Below are 27,862 nucleotides of genomic sequence, written 5' to 3'. Positions count from 1 at the left end.
CAGCAAAATCCCACCCTGATGCCCAAAGCTGGGGACCCAGAGGTCTGGGAGTGCCCTGTGGCACAGACTGGGCTGTCAGCAGGCCAATCCACAGCACCGAGCCAGCTCAGCCGGCAGAGCCAGCTCCATCCCAAATGGAGAACTGGGGTGCCTGAGGTGACAGGGGAGCTGCTCCTGAGTATCATCCCCACGGTGTGTTGAGAGCAAACAGGAGCACGGGAGTGGGACAGGAGGCACTCTGAAAAGATTTTGTCTGTGGAATGAAAAGTCCCATTTGTTCATTTAAGATCATGGTGGGCTCTTCACACTTCTGTCACACTTCACAGGTCTGCTTCTATTGAAAGCTGAACAAATGTGTCCGCTGCCTCAATACAGTGAGCCATCACATTTCTACCTGGAGAAGATGAAATCTCATGTTTAGCCATCCCCAAATTCTTAATTCCTGGCAAAGAGGAATATTAATATGGCTTGTAATTGGGCTTCAATCTGTGGCATTCAAGGTCCAGAGCTTGATGTTATATATAATATACATGGAAAAAAAAAAAGCCAACAACCCACAATGGTTTATGCAGCAAGAAGTGCCAGCAGTGAGGGTCCATGCCCCCCACCATGCCAGCCAGCCTGGGTCATGGCTGGGGCTGGCTGTGACACTGCTGAAGGCCAAAGAAGATCAGAGAGGAATCACAAAGTCAGATTACTCAGAAACGTACACAAAATGAAATGGAAGGTCTCCGGTGACCCAGCCTACAGCAATGCAGATAATGGTTCCCAGATGGGGGAAGCGGTTCCCTGAAGAGAGATGGGAGAGGCCAGACACGCACCACACGGTGAGCTGTCCCTTTCCCCTCACAGAGTTTTCTGTGAAAATGCAAACAGCCCCACCAGCTGCTTTGAGGCTGTGCCCCGTGCCCAGCCCTGCTGAGCAAGGGCACCTGGGGTACTGGTGTAGCAGTGCTCACACCTCCTGTCCTGAAATAAGTGGTTCTTGTGCATGTTAGTGGTGAATTCTGCCACTTCCTCTCTCAAGAGAAAAAACATGAGATTAAATGGTATTAAAAAACATCAGTACTCGGGTGGTTGGGATCAAAACAGTGGATGCTGGAAACAAGGCAGAATGTGTGGAGCTCACAAGCTTTGACATCTGCACTGACAGGAGCCTGTGCTCCCCCGCTTTGCCCCTGGAACTTGTCTACAAGATGACTTGGTGTTCTTTACCTAAAAATGTAATGACCAAATGAACCTGACATGACATGTAGAAAATCTGTGCAGGTACACAACTTGATCACATTCAGTCCAGTTTTAACATCGTGCTTCAGATGCACTGTATGGACAGTTTCAAAGCACTCCACAACTCCTGTCTTCACTTTGGAGTACTCTGAAAACCCAGTGAGCTGTCACACCCATGTGGGCACTGCAAAACCCCCTCTCCATCACACAGGTGGCTGCCAGCCCTGCTGCAGCCTGCTAGGGCAGTTCTGTCAGCATGGGTGTGCTGCTTGCACAGGGAGGGCCGAGAGTGAAGCAAACTGCTGGCCTTGGCCATCCCTCTGCCCAGCAGCATCTGTGGCTAAGAAGCCTGGAACGGGGCATTCTGCCTTCCTTTGCCATTTGAGGCTGACAGGAGCTCCGCGTTTTTGCCTGGTTGCCTCAGTCAGGATCTGCCAGCAGCAGCCTTTCTCACCAGCTCTTCCTGGAGGGCAGCCCCAGAGGATTACAGGCCCCGCTCCTTGCAGATGGAGCCGGAGCGGCACTGGCGGCTGGTGGGAGAGGAGGAAGGCAAGGCTGAGGGGAAGGAGAGTGGCAGTGCGGGGCTGCAGCACAGGGCTGCCTCCCCTCACCCTGGGCACGGCCCAGTCCCACCTGTGCCTGCACACAGCACAGCCACGCCGTGTCGGCAGTACAAAAAAAGATAGGGATTCTCCACCACAGCCATTGTTAAAATTATCCATTGATAACATTCACCATTACGTATTTTATTCTTAGAGCCATATAGCACGCTTGGGCAGAGGTGAATTGGTCAGGATTAAAAGCATAATCATTTAATGAGCCCAGTACTTGATTTCATGTTTTGCTGCCGAGCAGTACAGCCCAGTGGCTGCAGTTGAGTACCTGCAGGGCTGCTCCTCTGCGGCAGGTGGCAAAGCGCCCGGGCTGGGATGGAACAGCAGCAGCTGAGCTGGAAGGGGAAGGTCACTGAGGGCAGCTCATGGGCACAGCCCCCCTGTGCTGCCATCGCAGTCCTGAGAGAACAGTAGAGCTAGGCATCAGCTCCTTCCCCACTTGATGGCAGGTTATCTGTCCCCTGCCAGAGGGATGAGTGAGGAGATGTGCTGCAGCTCGACATACTGCAACAATACAGCAACAGGTAGTGCCACATTTCTGCAAGCTCTCCTCATTGCTCTGCCCCCCTTGAAAGGAGTTTTTGGGTGCAAGGGACACATCCCTTCCGCTGAGAAACTGAAAAGCAAGTGGCAGGACTTCCTTATAGGGCTGGACCTGTGCCTTTCACAGAACCCCAGCAAGCATCCAGGAGTAAATAGGTATCCCAGCTCCAGTGAGAACATCCACTCCCTGAAGACTGGGACTCCCATACTGGGACCAAAAAAATCCCAAAACTACACCGCCTTTCTATCAGATTCTGATGCTTTTTCCTCAAGTTAGGTCTGGTCCAACACTCTTAAGTCCTCACCAGGGAAACAAAGCAAACCAAACCCTGCTTTTGGCCTGGCCAATATCTGGCACTGCAACCTGGGCTGAGCATTGCAGGGAACACATTCCCAGCTACAGGCAGTTCCCCTAGTGCCTGCATCTCTCCCTGGAGCCAGAACTTTGCCACCTGCAGCCTTGCAAAGCAGCATGACCAGTGCTACCCATCAACCAGCCCGTCACACAGCAGCTAGCAGTGAGTCTGCCTGGGAGACACCAGGAGATAACAGATCCATGGGCACTGCTTTCTTATTCAGGGACATGCATGCATGTATCTTTTTTGAAGTTAAAAGTAATCAGGCTTTTCCTGAACACATCGTTAGCAAAATGCTCACCAATGGGCATGTTTGCTTTCCTTTTCTTTTCACTCTTTTTTTTTTTTAATTCTTGAAAAGAGCATCAGCCTAAATTAGATTTGCCCATGGTAAAAAGTGTTTACTTTCAATAGAACCACATTAACTGATTTGAGAAATTACAAATTTTGACTGGGAAAATATTACAGTATTTTTCTCTTAAATAGTAACCCTAGACTGAGGGAATGCACAAGTTCAGGGATTCCCCATAATGACAATAAATGTTGAGGTATAATTAGTAATATTTTTGAAAGCCAACAATTGTTTCTTGAAAGAAAGGTACATTTTAGTTTCAAACTGGAACACAAATTACTGTATTTTTCTTACAATAGTGTTGAACTTTTATTTGAGGTTCTCTGTTTCTGAAAGCAGACATGATGGATTGAAATAAAAGATAATTTATTGCAATGCTTACTTTCAAGTGCAGAGAGAAGCAGTGTAATTGTAATTTACTGTAGCTGTCAAGGAAAATCTATCACAGATGACATTAAAATGACTTATTTTGCCTGAGCCACTTATTGTTTAAATGTGCATAATCTGATAGAAACAGATTTTTTAAAATCTGCTTTATATTGTTCTAAATTAATATCAAAACATATACTTAGGAGTTAAACATTTTAAATCATTTATTAATACTTTCCTCGCTACTATTTTTTTCTTAGGAGTTGGAAATTGGTTTATTTAACAATATCGCGTTTGTGTTTTCTATACAGCCACAACAGTTCCAGATATCTAAGCTCAGTGGCTAAAAAGTAGATTTCAAACCAGGTTTGTTTCTGTCTGAAAGAGAAATGCCACCAGCGGTAGAAGGGAATGGGAACATAGGGCCCAATTCTGTTCCCACTAGGGCCGGCTGACAGCTTTGCCACCATCTTCACCAGGAACACGTTAGCAAAGATTCCCATTTTTCCCAGCAGAGTAACTCCTGAATCCACATAATCTTGTTTTTGCAACTTGTAGCCGATGCGACGTGGAACTGCTGCCCATGAAACAGTGTTTTGGATACTGAGCTTCCGTAACAAAGAATATGCTACGATGCAAGCTTATCTCTCTCACAGAATTGTTCCCAAAGCATTTATAGGAAGCAAATATTCTGATTTTTGGTGACTTAAGATACATTCTTGAGCACCTTTATAGAAAATATGGATGAAGGATACCTAGGCACATCTCCATTCCAATGGGCCTGAACGTTCTCAGCTGTTTACAATCCCTAAGTCTCCCAAAACAGAAGAATTCGATAGAGGGATGCAAATGCAGAAAGCTGAGTAACCAGAAACACACAGCTTCACCCAATCTCTTTTAGGAAAGGCACTGTTAAAGGAGTTCTGAACAAACCTGCGCATTTAAATCGTCTACACAATAAAATCTTGAAAATTAAAGTTAACGATTTGCTATTTCATATGTAGGATTGGACATTTACTGGCTTTGATTCATCTGCTTTTAGAGGGAGCACTGCCAATATATTTACACTCCGCAAGTAAACTGACCTCCGTAACAGCACAGTAAAAATTCAATGTCACATTCAATTCTGTTCTTTTTTTTTTTTAATCTTTTTTTTTTTTTTTGTTAAATACAGCTAGAATTAATGTAGTGAATCTGTAATGAAATGCATTATCCTGCATGGAGATTTATCAGATTTTCCAATTGAATGCCATGCTTTGCTCACACTAGCTGGAGTTCACCTGCATGTTGGTGTGGCGTGTGGCTCCTTTTTGTAAAGAGTTAAGTTGAACACAAAAAAAGGGAACAAAGGTCAGCACCCAGCCGCCACTTGAATGTGAGATTTTTCTTTTTATTCCCCTTGATGTATACTAGGCTCTGTGTTATTAGTCTTAATGATGGAAAATTGTAGTGTTGATACAAATCTTTTTTTCAAAGTAGTAGGCGGGAGCTCCATTTGTTAGTAAGTTTTTTTGTGACTAAAAGCCATGGACAGTACATTTATGTAGCAGTAAAAGGCCTAGATGCTCTTTCCATAGCAGAGCTAATTATTCCTACTGTGACCTTACTGATCTACCCTGTTCCTAGTACATCTCATCTGCACGCCTGTTCCTCTGTGTAGATGGTGTCAGAGAATATGAAAAACCCTATAATGAAACCATTTTCATGATGGAGAAAGGCTACTGGAGTTGCACTTGCTACAAAGAGGCTCAATTATATGAGTAATTGTGATAATTTTCTACATTCATAGCCTTCAATGGGGAAAAAAGAATGAGAGCCACAAAGGAAAATTACTTTAACAAGAAAGTACAGAGAGTAAAAATGGAAGAAGAGACAAAAAGGGGGAAAAATAACCAGAAAAAAAGTTTAAAAAATAGATCTGGAGGGAGGAATAGCAAGACAGGGAGAACAACAGAAATGCTCAAAAAGCCTATGTGCAGCTGTGTTGCACAATTAAATTGAATTTTTTTTTCTGCAGTTGATGAATGTGACTACTGCAAATGTGCCTCTGTAGTTAGCTATCATTTGTTGTTCCGTGACAGGAAAAGGATAATTACCTCTCAGAGAGAATCAAAGGCTGACATGCCCTTTAGACACAGCCATGAATGCAGAGCTCGATAGAATGCTTGAATAAGAATCTAGTGTTCTGTGCCCCCTTCTACTCAAGAATAAATTTTGTTAAAATGCAAGAGCACCACCAGTAAATTTGTTGAACCCTAGGTGTTCAAAAATATGAGGTGCATCTATCGACTCATCCCATTTGCAAAAATAAAACTACATTTTGAATTCACTTCTATTATATTCATGGACAGTAAGATAGTGAGATATGCATTAAATTTCTTTTCCCAGTAGGGGTCTGATTCAACATTTCCTATGAAAGAACAGAAAGACACTATCCTTTTTCTCCAGGCTAGTTAGCCTATAATTTAAAACTGTCAAAAACACAATTTTATACAAAGTCTTCAATAAAAGCTTCTCAGATATAACCCAAAGAGGTTTTACTAAAGTTTGATTCAGACTCTGTTACAATATTTTTAAAGCTATAAACACATCTGACTGATATTTTGCCGTTTGCTTTTTTTCCTTAAAGTATTTGAAGATCTACAAAGAAAAAAGCAGCATCCTTTCAAGGTGACTAAGCCTTGCAGCTTTTAAGTCATCGCCGGGACCATTAACAGCCCAATGAAGTATTGCTTAATGAAATGCATACAATATATGTCTTTGTAGTATTTTTTTGGCAAATGTTTTTAAATGATCTACAGGCACCTAAAAAAATTAAGCACAATTTTATTCCAAACCGCTAGAAGAGCCAAGAGTGACGGCTATAGAACAGATGCAAAACGGGGGAAAATCTCTTAATGTGAGCTCTTTCTTCCCTATGACGTTAGTATGTGCTGCTCTTTGTAAGATAAGAAGCTCTCGAGTTAAATATTTTCGTACTTTTTAAACAAAGAGACTTATTTATGTTGACTAACTCCTTTGTAACATTCGTTACTGCTGTACAATGAAAACCTTCTTACATTGTTAGACAGATGTGGTATGGTTCCACAAACAAATAAAAAAATCCCCAAAAGCCCACCACGGATTATGTCTGTTACTATAAGTCTACTGTATGAATACCTTTGATTCCTTCTACAGTTATCTTTGCTGAGCCTGGTGTAACTCACTTTAAGAAAAAAAAATAAATCTCTCTTGCCCAAGGAACAACATTATAGCCTGGCAGTTCACATACTGATATCAGACTGAAATGATGGTTTTGAATCATAAAACATGTCATCAGCTTTATACCAAACCTCCAATAACCTTTGTCCCACTTGCCAGCCCTCCCTTTACTTGTCAATATAAGGCTTACCTGATTGTGTTTCCAATTACAGAGAAGGGAGCCCCTGGTCTGCAAGCTGCAATTGCTTCATCTCTACATTTCCTGGCAACCTCCACTAACTTTTGACCAGATTTATCCACACTGCCCACCAAAAAGGTTTCAGAAGTGTCACCATGGTAGCCATTGTAATACACCTAAACACACGCAGAAATGTAAAGACAGTTTCTTGTTTTGCATCCAGAAACAGATCATCTAAACTAAATCCATTCTTTCTAGGAACGAGCTACGTATTGCACCAGACAGGTCACTGGTAGGCTGCACGAGCGACAACGAGACCAGGAAAGCAAAACACAGGAGGGAGGAAAAAAAAACCCACAAAACAAGCACGAAAAACTGCAAGGTGTATAAGGGCTGCCAATTAAAAACTCAACAAATGCAGAAGTTGCGCGTGGCCAGTTAGCAGAGCACAGGAGGTGACACTGCTCAGCTATGGGACAGGAGTATGCCAGAAGCCAGGAGGGGGCCATGGGGTCACCCAGTGCCAAAGGGGTGCCTGGGCTGGGATTTGGAGAGGTGCCAGCCCATCAGCAGTGCTTGGGAGACCCATCCCTCCACAGGGTACTTCTCCATGCCAGTATGGTGGGGTTCTGCCCAGGCAGAAGGCGCAGTGACCTGTTGTACTAACGACCTGCTGGCTTTCTGTTTGTTTGACATTTCATACGCTTAAAGCTTCAGCTCTCCTGTAGTTCCCTCTTGGGCAGAGCTCTGTAGCACCGCATGGAAAGGGGTTTTGCAGCTCTGCAGTACGGCAGGAGGGACACAACTGTGGGAGCAAGCCAAATCTCCTTACCAAAAGACAAATTATAATGGAGCACAGTTTTGATCTTCTAAAACATTTTTTTCCCCAAACAGTGGGCAACTATCCTTCTGGGACTAATGACTCACCAAGACTGAAGCACTGAACTTTTGCCACTCACGAGCTATTTGTGAAAGACACAGACTCACATTCCTTTTGGTCAATTGCAAATGGAAGAAAAAACAAATTGGCAACAGACGGTTTATCTCAGGGCCAGGTTTGTGTTCTGGGGGGGGGGGGGGATGTAAAGAAAATGCAGGCAGCTGCCGGTGCACAGCACTGCACAGGACAGTGAACGACAGCGAGGATCCAACTTCGCAGTCCTCCCGGCGCACACCTCCCTCTGCCAGCTGGAGCTGCTGCTAGATCTGCTTTTAGAATTTAATGCCTGCTGGAGAGGTTTCACTCCAGCTAGTTCGTATTTAAGCCAAATGAGTTCAGTTGTAGCTCTAGCAAGCACGGCACTTAAAACCCAAACAAAAACCTTACACTTCATCATCCTGGAAAAAATGAGTACAGATTTAAAACACAGCAGAGCTTAAAAAAATAGCATTTACTGCCGGCCATCAACTGCAATTATGTATTTTTAACATTAATGAACTACAACCACAGCAACTGTAACACACTAATTCCTTAAAAGTCAATGACAGATTTGAGTTGTAAGAAGCTTTACCTGCCAATAGCTGCCTGGAAATTGTGCAATGCTGACAGTTCACTGACGCATAATGCTTCTGTTTCTACACTTAAATACATTCTAAAGGCTACATGATGAAGCCAATAAGATTTGTATTTCATCTATGAAATTCTACCATCTTAATTGTGCAAAAATAGATTTTTTTCTTCAAATAATTTGTATGTTGTGTGAAGTGTTTATAGTTAATAACCAGAATATTATTTAATCATTTTATAGAACCTGTATGCAATTATAAACAATTTGTTGCGGTATATTTACTTTGATTTTTACACTGTTCCCCCGTGAAACATCCCTATTTTGCTCATTAAAAATAAATTAAAAAATCAATTAGCAACACCACAAAGTAATATTTCTTCCTTAAATTGTTTGGAACTGAACTGTTCTCAAACACAGTACAGTTCAGTTTCATACGATACAAAATCTTTTCAAAGATAATTAGCAATTCCCATCCTTGCAGGAATCTTCACATTCATGGGAACTTCAAGATCTATTTTGTTTTTTGAGGGTAAACAGAAGACAGTAAGAAATCTTCCAAAAGACCACTACCATTTTGTTGTACATTATTTGTAAAGCGGGATGGAAAAGATGCATCCTCTGCATTAATATAAAAATATCTGGGTTAGTATATCATGGAAAGAATCTGTTCTAAGAACCTAAACAGTTGTGTTTTTTTCCTAAATCAGGGGACTTGTCGTTATTATCCTGGCAGACGAAATGACAACAATAAAAAAAAAAAACAACACAAATGAACCTTAATGAGTTACGAAGAAGAGAGATGTTAAATCCTTGACTGTTGCAAGCTGACTTGGTCTAGTAAATTGAGCAAAGCTGCACAAGTTCACCACAGTAAAAAATTAGGCCCAAAACGTACTGCAAAAATGACAGATCATAGTGTGTGAAGCTGGCAGTCAGAATTCCACTATTAGAAAGTATGGAGATGGGCAAGAAATGACAAGGAAAAAAATCCCCAGAACAACACAGTTCTGGATCAGATGTATACCATGGGAAAAGGTCAGTGACCCTAATGTTCATAGGAAAAGTGATTTAAAAGCTGGAATCTCATGCTCAGAGGTAAGACCATCTGAGATTTCTTCACTTCTACCAATATGAAAATTGGGCTCAAGAAAAACAGTATTAAGTTATCAGGAGTTTTTTAATAATTAAAAAATCTCATTCCTATGGTACTCCTTTGTATGTTACATTTTGCAGAATAACGGCAGAATGCAAAAGATGTCTGTGTCCATATTAAAAATAAACACCACTTTGGGAAAATAAAAACAAGTGCAGTGAAAGGAAAAAAAGGTTCTGCAAGACACAAATACATTGTGCTGTCTATACGAAATGAGAATTAAATTCCCAGTTTCCGTATTTTCTTGCTCCCACAAAAATCCAGCCAGTGTTTATTTAAGTAGCTGTAATTGACCATTCTCTGGAAATATTAAGTCACGGTTATATCACACTATTTCTGTTTCTGTGCAAAAGGTTCAGGGCTTTTATACCAGAAATGGAACACAACACTACCTTCGGGGATTTTAATAAATGTAGGGAACACTGCTAGCAAAAGAGTTGCTGTCCAAATAGACTGACATACACAGGCCAATGTAGCCTCTAATGACAGAGTAAGATAATGACAGGCCCCACTCAAAATCAGCAGGAAGAGGAAGATCAATCTTGGCAGAGTGAAGGAAAAATGCTGGCTTTCTTCATGTTAGCTCATCTCATACATATCTATCTTCAGCTGCTGCCCAGTACTGCGGTGCTCTGCATTAACTACACAGTGGATCAATAACAATTACACCTTCTCAGAAACATGACACATAGCAGGATTGGGTTGACATTTCACTTAGGCCAACATTGATCTCAGTGCATCTGATTCCAGTCCTAAATTCAAGTCAGGCCTGGGTCTAGCTGGAATAAACACACAGTTAAAAACAAAAAAGGAAACCAGCTGCTTGTGCCTTGCCTTAGAAGTAAACAGCACATCCATCTGTGCGCTCCCCATCTCCCATCCACTATTCTTCCTGTTGCTACCAGGAACTCTAAAGTTGATCAAAGACTATTTTTTATCTGAATTACTCACCGTGACATCAATGTTGATAATATCTCCATCCTGAAGAGGTCGACTGAAACAAAAACAGAAAGGAGAAAATAATGGTGACAGACGGTTCCCAACAAAGGGAACATAAGAATAAACACCTAATGACACATACATAAAAATCAGGGGGTAGAGATTTCGTGACTGAGGAAGGCAGAGGCAAACAGAATAACCATTTTTAACGTTCAGCTCTGACTACTTAGAGAACAAGTGTAGCTGAATATAAAATAATGAGAAACAACTGGCGGGAAAATATATCAACATCTGAAAAATCCACTATTATGCTTATTCTTTTTCTCTCACTAGGGTTTGTATTTTACTTTGTGAGTAGCTGAATGTATTGCAAATGATGATAATAAAAAACACATAAATTCAAATATATTTACTCTTTACCCTATACTTATTTTACTGGAGAAAAAAATCGGAATTATTCTCTGTACTGTTTTTTTTTTTTTTTTTCCCCATGCACTAAACTCTGGAGGCACTATGCTATTTTTTTTTCCCCACTATCTGGACAAACAGGATAATATTACTACTTTTCTACTTCAAATACACTGCTATAACATCTATCAGCATCGTGTGGGTAACTTCTGTATCTGTATACATCCACATGTGACACATAGTTAAGCTGAAATATCTTCAATATTAAACACAATTTATTAATTTCAGTTTAACATTTTCATTCCTAGTGGTAAAATGTATATTACTGGGGAAATACCTGTCAGGAATACCATGACATACCACGTTGTTTACAGAAGTACAAACAGATTTTGGAAAACCTCCATAGCCCAGAGGTGAAGGATAGGCATTCTGTCTGATTATTTCATGATGAACAGTGGAATCTATTTCTTCAGTTGTCATGCCAACCTAAAATATAAAAAAATAACATTCTGTTAAAAAAGCAAAGCTAGTTTCTCATATTTACAGAATGTGATTGCAGTCAAACGTTTCATTGAAATCTTGGGTGTTTCAAATTCACTGCTTTAATACAACACATAAACTGTCTGATACACTTTATTGATATATTGGACTATTTTTTAAAGAAAGCAAGGTTTTAAAGCAAAGATGCAGTAGAAACAAGCACTCAAAGGTTCTTATGAAATCTAAAATATGCTCTACTTCCTTCCAGTCCTTTTTTCCACATTTGCTCTCAGAGACACCATTTTTTCCATGGCACTTTGTTTCAGTAGCTGCTATAGAAATGGTTTTAATGCTTTGAAACATACTACTTTCCTCTTTTATTTGTAAAATAAAGAATATTAATTCTTTCTAACTGGCCAGCCCGTATATCGTTATGCAATTGCACATTTTATGAAATGGTTCTCTGAGTATTCATTAATTTTGTAAATATTTGAGTTCACATCTTGAAGATATTTTATTTCAAGTTGCCATAGGTTGGATGGCCACAGTGTATCTACATGCAGTTATCCATCATTTTTTTTTAATGTTCACTTTTATGCCTGGTGCTTTCTAGATTGATCTTTTTCTCATGACTTTACATATTTAAAAAACTCATACATTATTCAGCCATTTTATAAGTATCTGTGGAATGGAAAACAAACGTGCTTAAAAAATAGTTCTTGTTTCTCTTTTGGACTGACTCTGTCTTGAAATGGTTAGAGCTGAAATTTGAAATTTGGTAGGGAAACCTCCCTCATTGAGAAGAAGTGCCTTTGAGGGTTCCTGTGCAAATTGATCTTGATTTGAATGAGTTTTGAGCCTTTGGAAATCGTACTTCATACACACACACACTACAGTAACTATGATTTCTGAGGACATTTCACTAACATGTGGAATGCGGGTAGGCTGTGATGCAGAAGGCATACATAACTGTATGTTGAAAAATTCAGCAATCACACACAGAGAATACAGCGGAGTGCACATGTGTCCTGTGCTGAGGATAAAGCTGGGTCCATGTGCTCAGCATGGAAGCATGGCTAGGCAGATGAAGAGCAATGGCAACACCCAATATGCAATTTGGGGTTCCTGTGCAGCTGCCCTGCTCTGCAGCAGCTGCACGCCGTCTGTACCCAATGCTGCAGCCAGCAATTCTGGCTCAATGCAGGTTTGTTGCTCCTGTGTGGAGGGCTGTGCACATGGCAGGTTCAGCAGGACAGCAGGAAGGGATACAGGAGTTTCCTTTACAAGGACATCCTAAAAGAGCTTGGTTTGCTTTGTCCAGAACCCTGAAAGCTACAGAAGCTCCAATCACTACAGAAATGGAATGGACTCAAGAAAAGGCAGGAAGCAGCTTAAATTAAAGAGCAGGGCTGGCATGAGAACAGATGGGTACAAACTGGTTGCACAAAGATGCTTCCTACTGATGAAGAGAGGCCCTAGGACATACTTCCATTCAGAACAGCCTTGAAGAAGCCTGGTCATCACTCCTCTCAAACACTCTCCTTCTCTCCTAGGATTGTTATGTTTATGCAATAGCTTCCTGCTATTATGTACAGTTTGCAGCATCGAATTCATCATAAGATACACTATGGTCCATATGTAAATGCACTTAATGCACAACAACAACCATGTATGATAAAACAGTATTACTGAAAATCTCTTGTTCATAATCCCCACATTGCACTCTTGATGTAGAGTCCTGATTCTTCAGATACATGTATGTGTTCTTAACTTCATAGAAGCAAGTTTAACTGCACTGGGAAATAATTGCACATAAATTGTTAAACCAGCATATTTGTAAAATTAAAGCCTCAGGCAGTTTTGTTACTGGTGACCCCAGCTACAGAACTAAATCTCTGAGACAGTACAATGAGAACTGAAAGAAAAATGCATGGTAAACTGATATGTATTTCCCCTTTTAAGTTGATGACATTGACTTATAGTCTCCGTCTATCTCTGCATCTCAGAGCTACTCAGCCCATTTTACCCTATTCAGTATGCTATTACATGAAATATCAAGGTAAGGTGAAAAATCACTTCTTCATCAGCAAAAACTTGTAGTAGGATCCTCCCAGCACATTTATTCTTGAGAGGTATATCAGAAAGCATACTATAGAAACATTATTGGAAACCATGAGGCGTCATTATCAGTGCACTCTGGAAACTAGTGTGGAGCTTGGCAGCTGTTTTTTACAGTTCAAAGTTCAAAGACTTGTGCTGTGCCAACCCTATGGGACAGCAGGAGTTGAAGGACTAAGGGGATGAGTGGCAGCAGCCTGGCCCCTTGGCCTTGCACAGCCAGAGCAGAATATACAAGGATGATGGACCATAACATTACAGGAAAAAAAATGTATCATGGGCCGAGTTGGCACAAGCCAAACAGAGGGAAGATTACAGAGACTGCACAACTTAACTATTTCTGTATTTTATATCTGTGCAGTCTAAGTAGGTATATCATGAAGTGAATCAGAAGTTAATAAGTTCTTTTCCAGTATCTTCATTAAAGTCAGATGCACATTAAGGACAGCAAAAAAAAAAAAAAAAAAAAAAAAAAGTAGGAAAAAATCCCAAGTAAGTGAAAGCATAAAAGACATTCAAGCTGTCTGGGGACTTACGTAATCATTACCTTTAAGCCCTTTCCAGCCAGAAGCAGGACATGACGAGCCAATTGACAAGCCTGACGAAGCCCTTGAATCTGATCTTCATTCTTAATTTCTATGTTGTCTCCCCAGTCTGGTACAATGCCTGTCGTCACATAGTCTGGCCTCTTTATGTGCTTGGAAAAAAAGGATTGAAAATGAAGATCAGAAAACTGAGCATGACAATGGGATCATTTTCTCAGATACTGCCTCCTGCTTCATGGCAGCTTGCCCTTTCTGTCGTAGTATCGACCTTCCTAAGCCATCAGGGCAAACCCTCAAGGCTGCCTCAGTATTGCTTCCACTGCCCTTTTGAACTTAACATTGCCTGGTACTACTGACTTGTGCAGTCTGTTAACCTCCCTGTACTGAAATCCTGAGGACTGCAGCCCACTTTTAGCACAGTCTCAAGTTTTAAAACTGCGAGAGACTTAGAACCTTTTTATTTTCTTTTGCAAAGAGTGGTACATCTTAGAGAAAAAGCATCACTGCAATGCCCAGATAACCCAATTAGATCCTTAGTTTCTTGCTCAGACACAACTTGTGCTAATTTTCATGAGATTGGTTTGTTTGTAGGGCTTTTTTTTTTTACTAAGAACTCTAGGATTTAATTTATTTTAATTTAGAGTTTTCACTTGTTAATCTAGTTCTCTAACTATGTGCAAACTACAATACTATGTGAGGATATTCCAATTTGTGTGATGCAGAAGTTTGCACAGAAAGTTCTCAGTCTTCACATGAAGGTGAAATTTAATTTCTGTTTTTTTTTTTGAATCCACAATAATTTCACAGGATAACGTCACACAATGAGAAATATGCACTTGGTTTCCACAGGTGCTGGTGGAGGGGGAGAGTGGCTTTACCCAGTGGAGTTGGGCTTTGCATCAGTTCACAAAGCACAGAATCAAGCCGGCAGGGCAGGAGGCAAAGCAGCCACTTTGGCTGTATACAAGAGCACACAGCATCTCAGTGTACGGGTAAAGAAGAGTGGTGTAACCTATTAACTACAGCGGGACTTCAAATAAGAAGGCCATTGTTGCTCTTACTGGTATTTCATCACTTCTACTCTAGCAGAGTGTAACTGTATCTTTACTGAATTCACATCAACAGAATTTCAAATGTGAATTTCATTTAAGATAAATGGCATATCAGCCTCTACAGCATCCTGTTGAAATATATACTATGGCACTTAATTTGGAAGAAAAAATTACATTTGCTGGATTACCCACTGCATACACTACAGCACCTCCACCACCTTCTTGTAAGGCACTGATTTTCTAACTGCTGAGACCTGACCCTGTTGACCTGTGAAATCTGTTAAGGGAAAGATCCAAAGCAGCACATGTGCAAACATCTGCATATACAGTTTCACACTAAAATATTGGGGAAAAAGCAAATGTCATCTCAAACTGGTTTCTGGCATACTCTGTAGCAAGCAATAAGCTTGTCCTCAAGTTTCCAGAGTTGAAAATTTTAGGCTTATTTCAGACAGTGTAAGCACAGTGATTTATGAAGAATACTTTTCAGTATGACAATATATTTCTTCCTCTTTATCCTAAAAGAAGCAAGTACTAAAGTTTTTCAACCTTTGAAAGCATATAAAGTAAAAAAACACATGCTTTCCCTGCACACAGAGCTTCCGTAGTCCCTTAGGTGTAAGAGCCCTACATTCAGAACCCTCATCTGCTTTCCTAAATTAACACTTCTTTTGTATTTCCAGTACATGGAAATATTTTGCACTTTGCATAAGAAATCTATAACCACATGGCAAGTACTAGTACTCATCCTAAAAATCACTGCTTAGGAAGGGCAAATTTTTGGCTGAATGAAAGATACTCTGAATGAAAGGGAGTTGAACTGCATGTTGTAATTAAAGAAGAAAAAAAAAAGGAAACCAGAAGTGGAACATATGTTAAAAGTAAATGAGAAAATGTCTTTTGGCCCCAAAATAAATAAAGAGAAAAGTATATGTTGGAAGAAAAAGAATACTCAGAGACAGTCGAGATTAGTTTGGAAGGAACAGTGGGGCTTTAGGGCAGCTACTTGCAGGTATTGTGTGCTCTCATCCTGAACGTGATGCAGCAATTAACAAAATGTTCAGGAAGACATAAACATTTTTATAATTAGCTTGCTAGAGAGGTATACAGAAAAGGACTCAGATGTTCAGGAATGATTCCTAATGATTTCTAGTAGGACTGTCTACAGACATCCAAAAGGAGAACCTGGACTAGAAGTTAAGTGCTGACAGATGATAATAACATTCCATGTTTATATGAATGTAACTTAATGAGCCCCAGGTTTAAATTATCTAATAACTAGACATATCACTCTGCTTAATGTGGTAAGGAGCTGAAAACTTTCCTCACTAGTGCTGTTATTTCAAATACCAGACCACGTCATAGGACTGTATCCAAACCTTTGAATGCACTTGATCAGCTGTGCAGGCAACTCCTGCGCTGACTGAAAAACAGATAAGATAATAACAATTGCAGTACCTCAGGAACTGGATGAGCTGGAGAAACCACTGCTGGCCAAACTATGCTATAAGCAGTATTTCTTTGTCCCTGAGAAAAGAAGCATCTCTGTTGTTGATTGCTTGATTGCCTGCGCAGGGAGACACGATTGCGTGTAGAAAAAATTCTGAGGCAGGCAGTCACAGAACCTGTTAACAGATAAGTTTGAAATGGTTAACTTTTCTTCTATGATCATGTTACAAATTGTAAAATATGAAAAAAGAAAGGCACCATGAAAACAACCTGCAAAACTTGTGCAGTACTCAAGAAATTAAAATCTTGTACTATTACAGTATTAACACTAAGAAGCATGGTGAACAACAACTAAAAAATCAAACAAAACCACAAAGCATTACATCATAAAATATTGTATCTGTTTTGGTTCGATGCATTAAAACGCAGCATGGGGAAATTCCTAGAAGCTGCTCTGTGCAAGGCTTGGGGAAAGGGTAAACAGGGGACAAATGCAAGAAATTAAGAGAGAAAATGATTTCAGACATTTTATCCAAAAATTCTCAGTGAATTCATCACGCATTTGAGCTCTCACCATTTGCATCAAAATTCAAAGTTTGAGTTCAGTCTGTGAACAAACAACACGAGTGATTTTTAGTCTTGGTCAAGGGCAATTGAGGCCACTGAAGTTTCTAATTGTCTTGGAGTATTTGAATCAGGTTTCCCCTAATTCACATGGCAAGTTGGGATGGCAGCTCCTGAGTAATCATTGCCATCACTTACTTTCTGGGTAATTACACATCTTGCCAAGAAAAATGGGCTTGAAGACCCAACTGTTGTCAGAAGGACAACAGAAACACAGTAAAGCATCATGAAAAATGAGACTAACATCAAGACAGCAAAGTGTACTCAATTTGAGAGGATTATTTACACTGTCCAATTAAACGCTATAAGACGTGTTTATTTTCATTGCTCAAAAATTCTATAATCTAAACTGTGTTTTGTTTTGTTTTTATTTTCTTGATGGAATAAGGTTCGCATAATAGTTAAGTTACTTTCAAAAGAAGTCATATGTATACAAATACAAGAGCAACCTTCTGTGGCAAGAAACCAGTATGAATAATTAATACTCAGTTAAAAGAAAGTGGTTTTAAGAAGAGGTTACCTAAACATCCCTACATGACAGAAATTAAGAAATTTGTCTCCTGCATATTTTTAGCTATGTAAAATTATTTTCTTTCTAGGAGTTTTTTCTGTACCTTGTATAATTTTATTTACTGTATATTCCTTTCTTTAGCTACACGTATCTTGTCCATATGTCCTAATCTCTCCCCACGCACACCAGGCTTTTACAGAAGATTGTTTTACCGCACTCCATGATACACAGAAGAGTTGAACTACAAACTTCCTGAGTTCCCCAAAAAATGAGTGCAATTGCTGAATGAGGTTTGCTTTAGACTCATTCCTGAATGTCTCATGTACATGGGGCAGTGCTAAGTTTATTTAACAATATTTGAATTAGTGTAACATTTGACAAGCTGTAGAGAATTTTACTCAGTGCAAGATTTTTGCTGTTTTAAAGTGTTCATATCAATGAGGCAGAGCTGGAGGGCGGGGCTTGGATCCCACTATCAGCATAACCTGGGTACCCTAATGACAGCCCTCTGCTTCCTGAGAGGAGAAAGTGCCTCTGAGGAAGTGGAGCTGCCCCATTAACAGGGGGCTGGCTTGTTTTGGTGTACTCATCATCTCATCTCTTACTACTTCCCCAGTGTCTCCTTCACAAGGAAAAGCTCTTGTGCAAATGAAAAACAAAACCCTGCAAAGCGCAGAAGCTCATCCAAAGAGCTTGAAGCATCCTACAACTCCTTGAACAGCTTGCACACATTTCTGGAAGCTGGAAACATAGGATCTGCAGACGTGGCAACTATTGGGTCTTCACAGGCAGCACCCTACAAAGCGCAGCAGAAGAACCCCGCTCTCACAGCCCACGATTCCACACCCCTGTGCTAAAAGCACCAAAAGCCACAGACGTGGCTGCAGGCAGCTCAAGTCCACCTGGACGCCGATAGCCTAGGTTACATTTCCAGTGCTGCCCTTTCAATGGCACACTGCTGGGCACTTGTTCCACTGGGAGCATTGCTCACTGGCAAAATAAAGATGTGCCTGTCAGTTATTTGTCAAGAGCTCTGATGTCCCAAATAAATGCATCAAACCAGTTCAGATCAGTGAGTTCACGCCTATCAGCCATCTCACATTCAGAAGGGATACCTTCTTACTGAGAATAAATTTTTTCCCTCTGTTCCCCCAAAGCCACACCATAAGTCTTGTCACAAGTAACAGGATAATGAGGTACCGCTGTCTGTTGTTATCCCACTAACTGCTCATCATAAACCAGACGTGCACAAATATGCCCACCACTCCAACAGGTGAAATGCGACAACCAAATAAATGTTACTGCCATACCATCTGTCTCCTAAAGCACATGACAAGAGTTACAAACACAGAAAACAAAACCTCTGTTTGAAATAATACAAAATTATAAGAGAAAACATTCTCCTTCAAAATAAAAATAAAATGGCATTAAAGTATAACTATGTTACTGTTTTATAATGAAAATCTGGACTCCATCCACTTCCTTCCATAAGAAGGCCTTCCTCATGTCTCCACAGCTCCTTTTATTTTCAGGCTCCCATATTCACAGCTAATTTGATATAGCAACACCATCAATCACCGAGACAGCAGCAACTGGCCGTGTGCTCCATGTCACCCCGACGGCTGTGCTGCTGCCAGCCCCTCCACCCTGAGCAGCCTCTGATGGACTCCTCCTGCACCGACGCCCAAGCACATCCTTTTTGTGAAGCTTTCTGTGTGTATTAATTGCTGTGAGATGGTTCATAAAGGCAGGATTTAGGCAGTCTCCAGCAGTGTTGCAGAGAGCCGGGCAGCCTGGAACACAACAGCACAGGCAGGATGCGAGCTGCCATGTGTCTGCCTTTTCTCCCCCAGCAGCAAGGTTGCGTCACTTGCCACAAATAACAGAATATATTTACTATCAACTGCAATAATGAGAATTATTATCGGTGTTCCTGAAATCACATCAGCAGCGACGAAGCTGTGTGTGGAGAAAATTACAGACAACCGCTCCTCCAACTCCGTGGTGAATCCCACTGCGCGGGCTCCGTGTGCGCCTGCTGCTGGATTCCTCTGCACACCTTCACACTTTAATTTGTATTAATCATATAAATACATGCTGTGAGCTTTCATGAATCACAGATGGATTTATCTTTTGTGGAAATCACATTCTCTTTCCCTTTTAAACCAGTCAGCCGAGGGGGCTGAATGCAGGATTCAAGTGTGGTGATGGGTGGGAGAGTTTTAAGTGACTGATTTTGTAGCACAAATGTGCCCTATATTTATTAGCCTTTTACTCTAGGTCTATTTTAATTGTTATCTGCTACACTGTATAATGAAATGCTCCCATTTCACCCTCAGAGCAGAGAGTTTTTTATGTGTATCTCTATTAATGACCCTTAATTAAGTTGATTTTAGTCATTTAAATGTGATTTTCCTCTGGTCAAGAATTATTTTTAAAGAGAGATGCTGGAAATGAACTCACGGTTAAGCGCTGCTGCTCTAATGCTTCTTGTTCAACGGTTACAGCAATTCATCAGCTACGTTTTCAACAAGGTGCAGAGTGGCCATGACAAACGTTCATCCACGTGAGTCATCAAATGTGACTGTTAGTAAGCAATTTTTTGGTATTTATTTATGAAAGACTTACGGTTTCCCAACAATTAGCAAAAATGTTACTGAAGGCTAAGCTTCACAACAGCTCTGTGCTACAACAAACACAAGGGCACACTATGGCAAGGAAAAGAACCAAAATTATAATATTTAAAATACTTTCTGTGATAAAGCCTGTCCAAATATCTACAAAAGCATAGTAATGAAATCATTTAGATATACAGGAATTCACACCAAACTGATTTAGGAAATAAATGCAGCTTGTTCTCAATAAAGCAAATTTTGCAGACAATATATAAACACTAGAAGCATCAGATAACTAGTTTTTAAAAACATGATTTCATCTATTTTATCATTCTTTAAAAAATTGAATTATAATAACCATGGAGATTTTCTGAGTATATTGATATTTGAGGATAGAGATTTTTAATTTGCCTTTCGGGACTTCTTACTATTATATCATACCATTTTGCTTCTTGTACAAATTTTCTTATTTTTGAATCTTCAAGGTCTGAAGCAAAGCACTAGAAAACGTGATAGGTGATAATATATGGAATCCAACCAACGTGACTAGCTAAGACTTGACATAGCTTTTTATATTTAGTTAACAAATGCTCAAATTTTTAAATCTGAGCTAATGGCTTGATAGATCTTTATTTGTAATTATAATTACAACTGTCTTAACAAAACACTGAATTTGTAATCCCAGTGGTGCAGAGGTATACGTAAGCTTCAAAAATAGGCTGGGAAAGATTAAAGGTTCTCTCCAACTCCATGTAACCTGTGTAACAGAAGAGTGGCTCAGATTTCACAAGCAATAACCTGTGCATCTGCTAAAAAAAAAAAAAAAAAAAAAAAGAAAAAGAAAAAGAAAGAAAGAAGAAAAAAAGAACAACATAGGGAAATGCCTCAGGCACAAGTTGAAACTGATTGGGCAAAGTAGAAAGACAAGAGCCCTTGAAATTAAACAAAAGCAAATTCATTCTGTTGACAGATGTTGATTACATCGAAGCCGCATAATAACTTTTTTCTTTTTTTTTTTCCTTTTTTTTTTGCAATGAATACCTCTGCACTTTCTGTACATTAAGGATATAACATATCTTAATCAGCACAATCCAACATGTAACAGTTTTTAAATTTGGTCAAAGTATATTGTAATGAGGTCTTAACGACAGGCTCCTCTAAACAAGAGTGTATTCACATGGTCATGTCTGCGCACCCGTGCTGGTCATGCCACCATAAGCCCCTTACTTCCAGGGGTTAACTGCTCTGGCAGCCAAATAAAATACAGAGAGAGCTGTGTAATTATGGAGACAGTCAAAGGGCAGACTCTATTTTGAAATCTATTTGCACAGACAAGGTCTTCCAATTTCGCTTACAGGAAACAAGCTGGTAAAGGGGTCTCCTCCTCTCCAGATGCTTTCCACACTTTTTTCCCACATCAGGAAATCACGGACATGGACACCATGCAGCACTGTTTCCTGGATTACAGGACTGTGTCATTACATGGAAAAGAGCAAACCCATGCTCGTGAGAAATACTTCCTCCTAATTGCCCATATTAGGGGAAAGCAAAACCTACTAAGACTACTGAAAATGTGACTAGCAGCAATTTGTAAACAGGACGCAGCCATCATGATGGTACTGGAAAAGAGAAAACAGAAATGAAACGGTAAAAACATTCTGGTTTTAATAGCGTGACTGGGGAAATGAAATATTCATTATGGTTGATGTGACTTCAGTTATAACAGCAACACACTGGTGAAAGCCTCTACAGCAATATGCTTCTGACTGTACCCTGACAAACCAAAATCAGGACCAGCATCTTTATTCAGATGGGCATTGTTCTATTTAATTATTACTTACCAGTCAGATACTGATGACAGAAGTTGTGTGGTTAAGGAGCTAAGTGGTTGCTGCTCTTACTGCCCCATGAGCCCCACTGCCCATTCTACCAGGCCTCCTGCAGCCTGCACCCTGAGCACCAGCAGCACTCCTGACTGATAAGTGTTGCCTTTTCTTCATGGGAAGCAGAGCTTTAATTGGTTAAAAATTTAAGAACTCCGTGAAAATGCATTCTTGTTTGGGTTTTCCTTATTACTCACTATAGTCTGGCACGCTAAGATGATGAATTAGAGCCTTCTGAATAATGCAGATCTTCTAATTCATTATTCAATCAAACCTATGTCTGACAAAATAGCTGTTCTGAAAGTTGGTAAACTGGGAAGCCACAGAGCATCAGAACCTCTTCTTTTTACAGGAAGGATGACTGCCTAAGGGTATTTCAACCCAATAATAACAACATTCAAGTAATAGTGCCCAGGTCATGACAAGCTGTGACCCTCCCGTAGCTCTGCCAGGAAGTTGGCTTGGTGCCACCTTCTATCAGCAGCAACCCACAGTACAACTTTAACAAATAAGACTAAAAGGAAAAATTAATTTCATATCCTCAAAAATCCCTTCAACTGATTCCCTGACTCTTGTGTATACAAACATGCACACAGTCACAGGGAGAAAATGACTGAGCACAATTCTGATGTCATTAAACAGCACTCTCTCACTTTATTACAGGACTTAAAAACTACAGAGTAGCATCTAGCTATATCTAAATTATATTTATGCATATACTGAAGGCTTAACTTTGGAAATGGAGCACTGTAGCTCTCCTGCACAGTCTTCCCTCCCAGTGCTACTTCTACTGAATCTACCCTCTCCAACAGCATAACATAAACAGAAAATAAACAGAAAGTGCTGCCTAGAGTAGCACAGCAAATGAGTCAGATTGAAAAGTCGGACAAAGCAATATTAAGAGTTTCACACAGTTAATACCAGGGGAATTCAGGCTCCAAATCACGTCTGGTAAATTTCAACTTCTGTGACTAGCACGAGAAACATTCCTCTTCTGTTACTACATTCCTATGCTGAGTAAATTAATTTATCATAAAGTCAATAAATTAGAATGAGAAACACATCTGCTCAGGTCTGCCTGTTTAAAGACACCTCTCAAACACCTTCTGTCTGTCTTAGGGTTTTGTAAAACATTAGAGGAATTACTTATGCTCGGCAGGTTAGTTATTGTGCTCCCCACTTTGACGCCGCAGCAGAGTAACAACTATCAGAACAAGTCAATCTGTTTAAAAATAGCAGTCATTTCAGATTAAAAGAATAAGCTATTCCAATAGCCCTCACACACACGCACAATACAGGATCTTGTCATTAATATGCACCCCCCCACAGCTTACTATTCACTGAATCCTACTGGGATAAAATCTGCTCAGGTGCTGTGGGAAACAAGTGCTTTCCAGCTGGCATGTTTACGTCCTGCACCCATGCCTTATGCACCACTAAACGTTGCTGGCAGCAAGTTAAAAATAAATCCTGCTTTAACATCTTACATTTCCATCAGAAACGGGGAAAAATACGTCTGAATCACCACAAAAAGTGTTTTTGACAAATCCTTTCAGAGGATAAGCAGGGTTGCTGAAAAATGAGTAACATTTGCTCAAAAAACTTAGGACTGCTCTCCAACTCAGGATTTTCTGCAGAGCTTGAGGTACAGGAAGAAAACTGATGGTTAGCAGGCTTTTCTCCACACAGAATACAAGGCTCCTTGCAATAAACAACTGCAGTCCAATCTCTAAAGATACAAGACGTCTCTTGAATGATAAGCCGGCCTTATCTCAAAATGAAAAAAAAGAGTTACGTCATTAGCAATTTGGGGATGAATATCTTCAAATACTTACATTACTACTCATTTGGTAAAAAACATCAGTGTTTCTTGCCTTGCACTGAATTTTATTAGTAACTTGTATTACCCTATTTCCACTTGAAAATGTAAGTTTTATTAGGACACTGAGTGTTGCACCAAAAAAAAAAAGATGTACGTGTTCTGTGCTGGAACGGCGTGTAAGGTTGGGGCACTGCATCCTGTGTGCTCGACTTCAAAACACATGAGCAGGTAGCTGTAAAAGCTCAAGGCTGCTCCTACTACACTGCTGTGGTATTTGAGGAAACAAGCTTTGATTTTTCCCCACGAAGACGCTCTGCACAAGGAAGATGCTCCAATCAAGAGCTTGCTGCAGATAACTTCCAGCATCCTTGTTAAAGCATTTATTTTTAAACCTGTCAGTCATCAGAATGTGCTTTTAATGCATAGCTTGAAAGCTTATTCATAAATATGTGACATTGGGTCACTGAATGAATTATAATGATAGGATTATGGATCAAATTTGGAAGACTATAGAATAACGTCTAGGAGCTGTTTTAATATCTTTTTAAATACCTTCCACTTATCTCCTTGCTTAACATTTACAAAGACCTCTTTCTTATCATAAAAGTCCCTGTTTATCAAACACTGATACAGGAAGAAGCTGTTTACCTTTTCAGAAGTACCAACATACATCACTTATGACAAAAAAAACAAGCACTCCATAAGAAATGCTCAATCACTGTCAATCATATGCACTAAAATATACATAAACCAAAGCATGTGGTGTGAACTATATTGGATTCAAACTGAACACGGAATTACAACTATAACAAACAAGAAACAAATAATTACAAGTGACTCATAGGCCTATTTACACATCTCACAAAACCACTGGAAAGGTGGGTAACCATAGAAACCTGACAGCCTAAATTCAGTGTTTTAAAATTTGTATTTAGTTTAAAATGCTGAAAATGATGTTTCTATTTGATAAAATTCTTATTTTAAAGGCTTCAGCTTTTGCTTTGATACTTAAATGCTTAAAATTATTCCATCTATCTGTTACTAACAATTTGCCTTTTGGATTTGATTTTATTCAAGTGAAGATTACAATTTACTCTTTGTAGTGTAAAATGTCAATACATTTGAGTACTGCAAATTAATATTTCTAACACTTATTTAAGGACTGAAATTAAATAATGATATCAAACAGTGCTGAACTTATTATTAAATGTTTTGCATACAGACTTTCCTGAGCTGCATGCTAGAGGAAAAAAAAAAATTACTCAAATTAACTGTTAAAGCTGAAATGCTAATAGCCTTTTCAACTTATAGTTCTTTTTCACTGACAATTACAATTTGCATGGCTTAAAATTTAATACTATGATTAGTACTAATGTCCTATATTTTACTTCATAATCTAAATGAGTAAAATATTATTTTTGTAGTTCACTGGCTCTTATACTTAGGCTGTAATGTTCAGTGTGTATTTCATTATGCAGATGAGCAATGGATGTCGTTTAAAGTGATTTAAATGGGTCAACAGTATTTTCCTATTCACATTAATCATCCAGACAGCCACACACACACACACAAAAAAAAAAAAAGGGGAAAAAAAAAAAAAGAAGCCTTGAAAATGAAGCGAAGGAATCTCCCTCTTCCCACCCCAACCCTCCCCAGCAGCAGAGCTGCAGGGACGCAGGAGCGGGCTGGGTGCTGGCCTCCTGCTGGGGTGGCTGCCAGGACCTGGCAGACACAGCTGGACAGCCCCGTGCCAAGAATGATCCTCCTCTCACGCAGCTCAGCGGGAGCCGCGTGTTGACAAACGAAGCCGATCAGGATCAGCAGAACTTGCTCTTGGCACGGGAAAAGGCGGCTGTGCTCCGCGCCTGGGCGGCCTGCCCGCTGACGTGGTGCTGGCAGCAAGCCGTCCCCAGCCTAAAGGCCGTTGTCAGGGAACTCCCGCTGAAGGCAACGCAGACAGACCGGGCCACTTGTTGCCAGTAGATCCTCATCAGCGTTACCGCATGGCGAGGTGGGCCGCAGGGCTGGGCAGGTGGCAATGCCCGGCAGGCTGAGCGAGCCCCAGGAACACAAAAAGCAACCCTAGCCAGGCAGAAAGCTTGAGGTATGGGGACCCCGTGCTCCCCAGATGATTCCTCCAACAGGCAAACGCAAACCTCAGGGACAGCAATTTGGATCCGCTGACATCATGCTCTCGGTGGCCTGGGGGAGGCAGCCAGTCTGAATCAGGATGGCAACAGTCTCCCGCGCAGACGCTGAGCTTTTATAAGTCTTCACAAATGTCAGACACAAAAAGGGGCTTTATTCTGTGGTAGGGAAAGGGTAATAAGGTGTTTTGCATTTTCCACATAGTGGTTTCAAAGTGCACTTTCTGGCTCCAGACACAACACTGCTCCTTCTGCACAGCAGTGCTGCAATCCAGGCCCCTCCCGTCCCAAGGCACCAGCCATCCTTCCCAGCATGGGCAGGACTGCTTGCACTTCTCTGTGGTGCCACTCTAATTCTCTGCACAAACACTGGGATGTCTCTGCAATTGTCTGTCAGGAACAGGATGGAAATGATCCAAGGAAGCGACTGGAAAAACTTGCCCAGTTTTTTTTTACAGAGTGAGGAGGAGAGGGCCGCAGCACCCTGGGCACACCAGTTGGTGTGTCCCCTTGCCTGTCCCTGCTTCTGGGGCTTTGCACCCACTGCTCTCCCAGTCACACCTTCACTGTCTCCCCTCTTCCTTCTTGTGGATACAGATGAACAGGAGTAGGATCTGAGCTTCATCTTTTAGCATACACTAGCTGACACACAACAAAGTAAAAGGCTCGACTACTTGGATTTCACCAGACCTCATTTACTGCGCCCACATCCCTGGACACAGGAATGTTTAACTGGGATGATAGCTGAGTATGGCAGGCATCTTAACTGAGAAAGAGCTAAGGCATCTGTGCGTACCAGCCTGGTGGCTGATTTACAGTAAATTAAACAATAATTGCCACTGTGATGACTACTGGTTCAGTTTTAACCATGACCTTTCCTACATCTTGGGAAGATGAGGGATATCAGCACATTTCATGAGAGTGACTGCATACACGCAGGCCTGGATCTGACACATACTTCCCTACATCTGTCTGATGTAATGCAGGAATGGTTAAGACATATGACATCAATCACCTGCAAATTCCCAAAGCATCTCTTCAGGATGGGTCTCAGCCCTGTTCCTCAGCCCCCTCACTGTCCAGTGAGGAAACACCACACCCAGATCCCAAGAACCAGATGGTAAGGAAGGACTTCTCGGTTTCACCATTACCCCATACCATACCATCAACACCCCAGCCACTGCTGCAAGATATTTCCTGGGGAACCTACAGGCAATACTTATCTTGTCAAAACAAAGACAACTAAACACCAACTGCAGCACCTGGTTAATCCCTTAAAACTGGTATTGCACTTTAGGCAATGCTGCTCACCTTCAGAATCTTCACTGCACTCCCATTCACTTCTGCTGCTGCAATGTCACAGTAACAGTTACCACATCAAGCCTCCCTGTTCTACCAGGTGTCTGAAAGGTAGATAAAGCAAAGCCCATGACTGCTACTTTCCACACAAGCAAACCTAAATTTCTAAACTGTCTTCATCACTATTTGCTCTCTGTGTACATTTTAGTGAACTATCTCACCATCTGAATTTCTAGAACAGATCGAGTAAGGAACAGGTCTTTTCAAGAGATTAAGTTTCCAAACCCTTTTCTAAACTGAAAAGGATTTGCCCAGATAGTAAATCTATAAGCAGCAGTGTTTTGCTTTCCCCTAGATGAAGATAATCTAACTTGCCAGCAAAATATGACAGGCATTTCTTCAGAGTAAGCTTAGCTACCCTGTCTGCAAAGCTGGGCAGCAATCCATGGAAGTCTCCATGGGGACATCC

The 27,862-nt window shown here is 40.7% G+C and overlaps 1 protein-coding gene across 2 annotated transcripts in view; it reads right to left on the bottom strand.

Moving 5' to 3' along the window:
• METAP1D (methionyl aminopeptidase type 1D, mitochondrial) overlaps nucleotides 1-27,862 on the bottom strand; it is a 41,863-nt gene that overhangs the window by 2,226 nt on the left and 11,775 nt on the right. For both annotated transcript variants that reach the window (XM_065751172.1, XM_065751173.1), the window contains exons 2-6: nucleotides 16,502-16,668; nucleotides 13,994-14,143; nucleotides 11,186-11,334; nucleotides 10,453-10,495; nucleotides 6,853-7,016 (exon numbers count right to left, since the gene is read on the bottom strand). In XM_065751172.1, the coding sequence (XP_065607244.1) occupies nucleotides 6,853-7,016; nucleotides 10,453-10,495; nucleotides 11,186-11,334; nucleotides 13,994-14,143; nucleotides 16,502-16,668 (673 nt within the window). The remainder of the gene's footprint in view (nucleotides 1-6,852; nucleotides 7,017-10,452; nucleotides 10,496-11,185; nucleotides 11,335-13,993; nucleotides 14,144-16,501; nucleotides 16,669-27,862) is intronic.

Source organism: Cyrtonyx montezumae, unplaced genomic scaffold, assembly GCF_038088225.1.
Source record: "Cyrtonyx montezumae isolate F1298 unplaced genomic scaffold, pur_monq_1.0 scaffold_7, whole genome shotgun sequence".
NCBI classification, from domain to species: domain Eukaryota; kingdom Metazoa; phylum Chordata; class Aves; order Galliformes; family Odontophoridae; genus Cyrtonyx; species Cyrtonyx montezumae.
The sequence above is the reverse complement of the archived record's forward strand: the minus strand, read 5'-3'. Positions and strand labels throughout refer to the sequence as shown.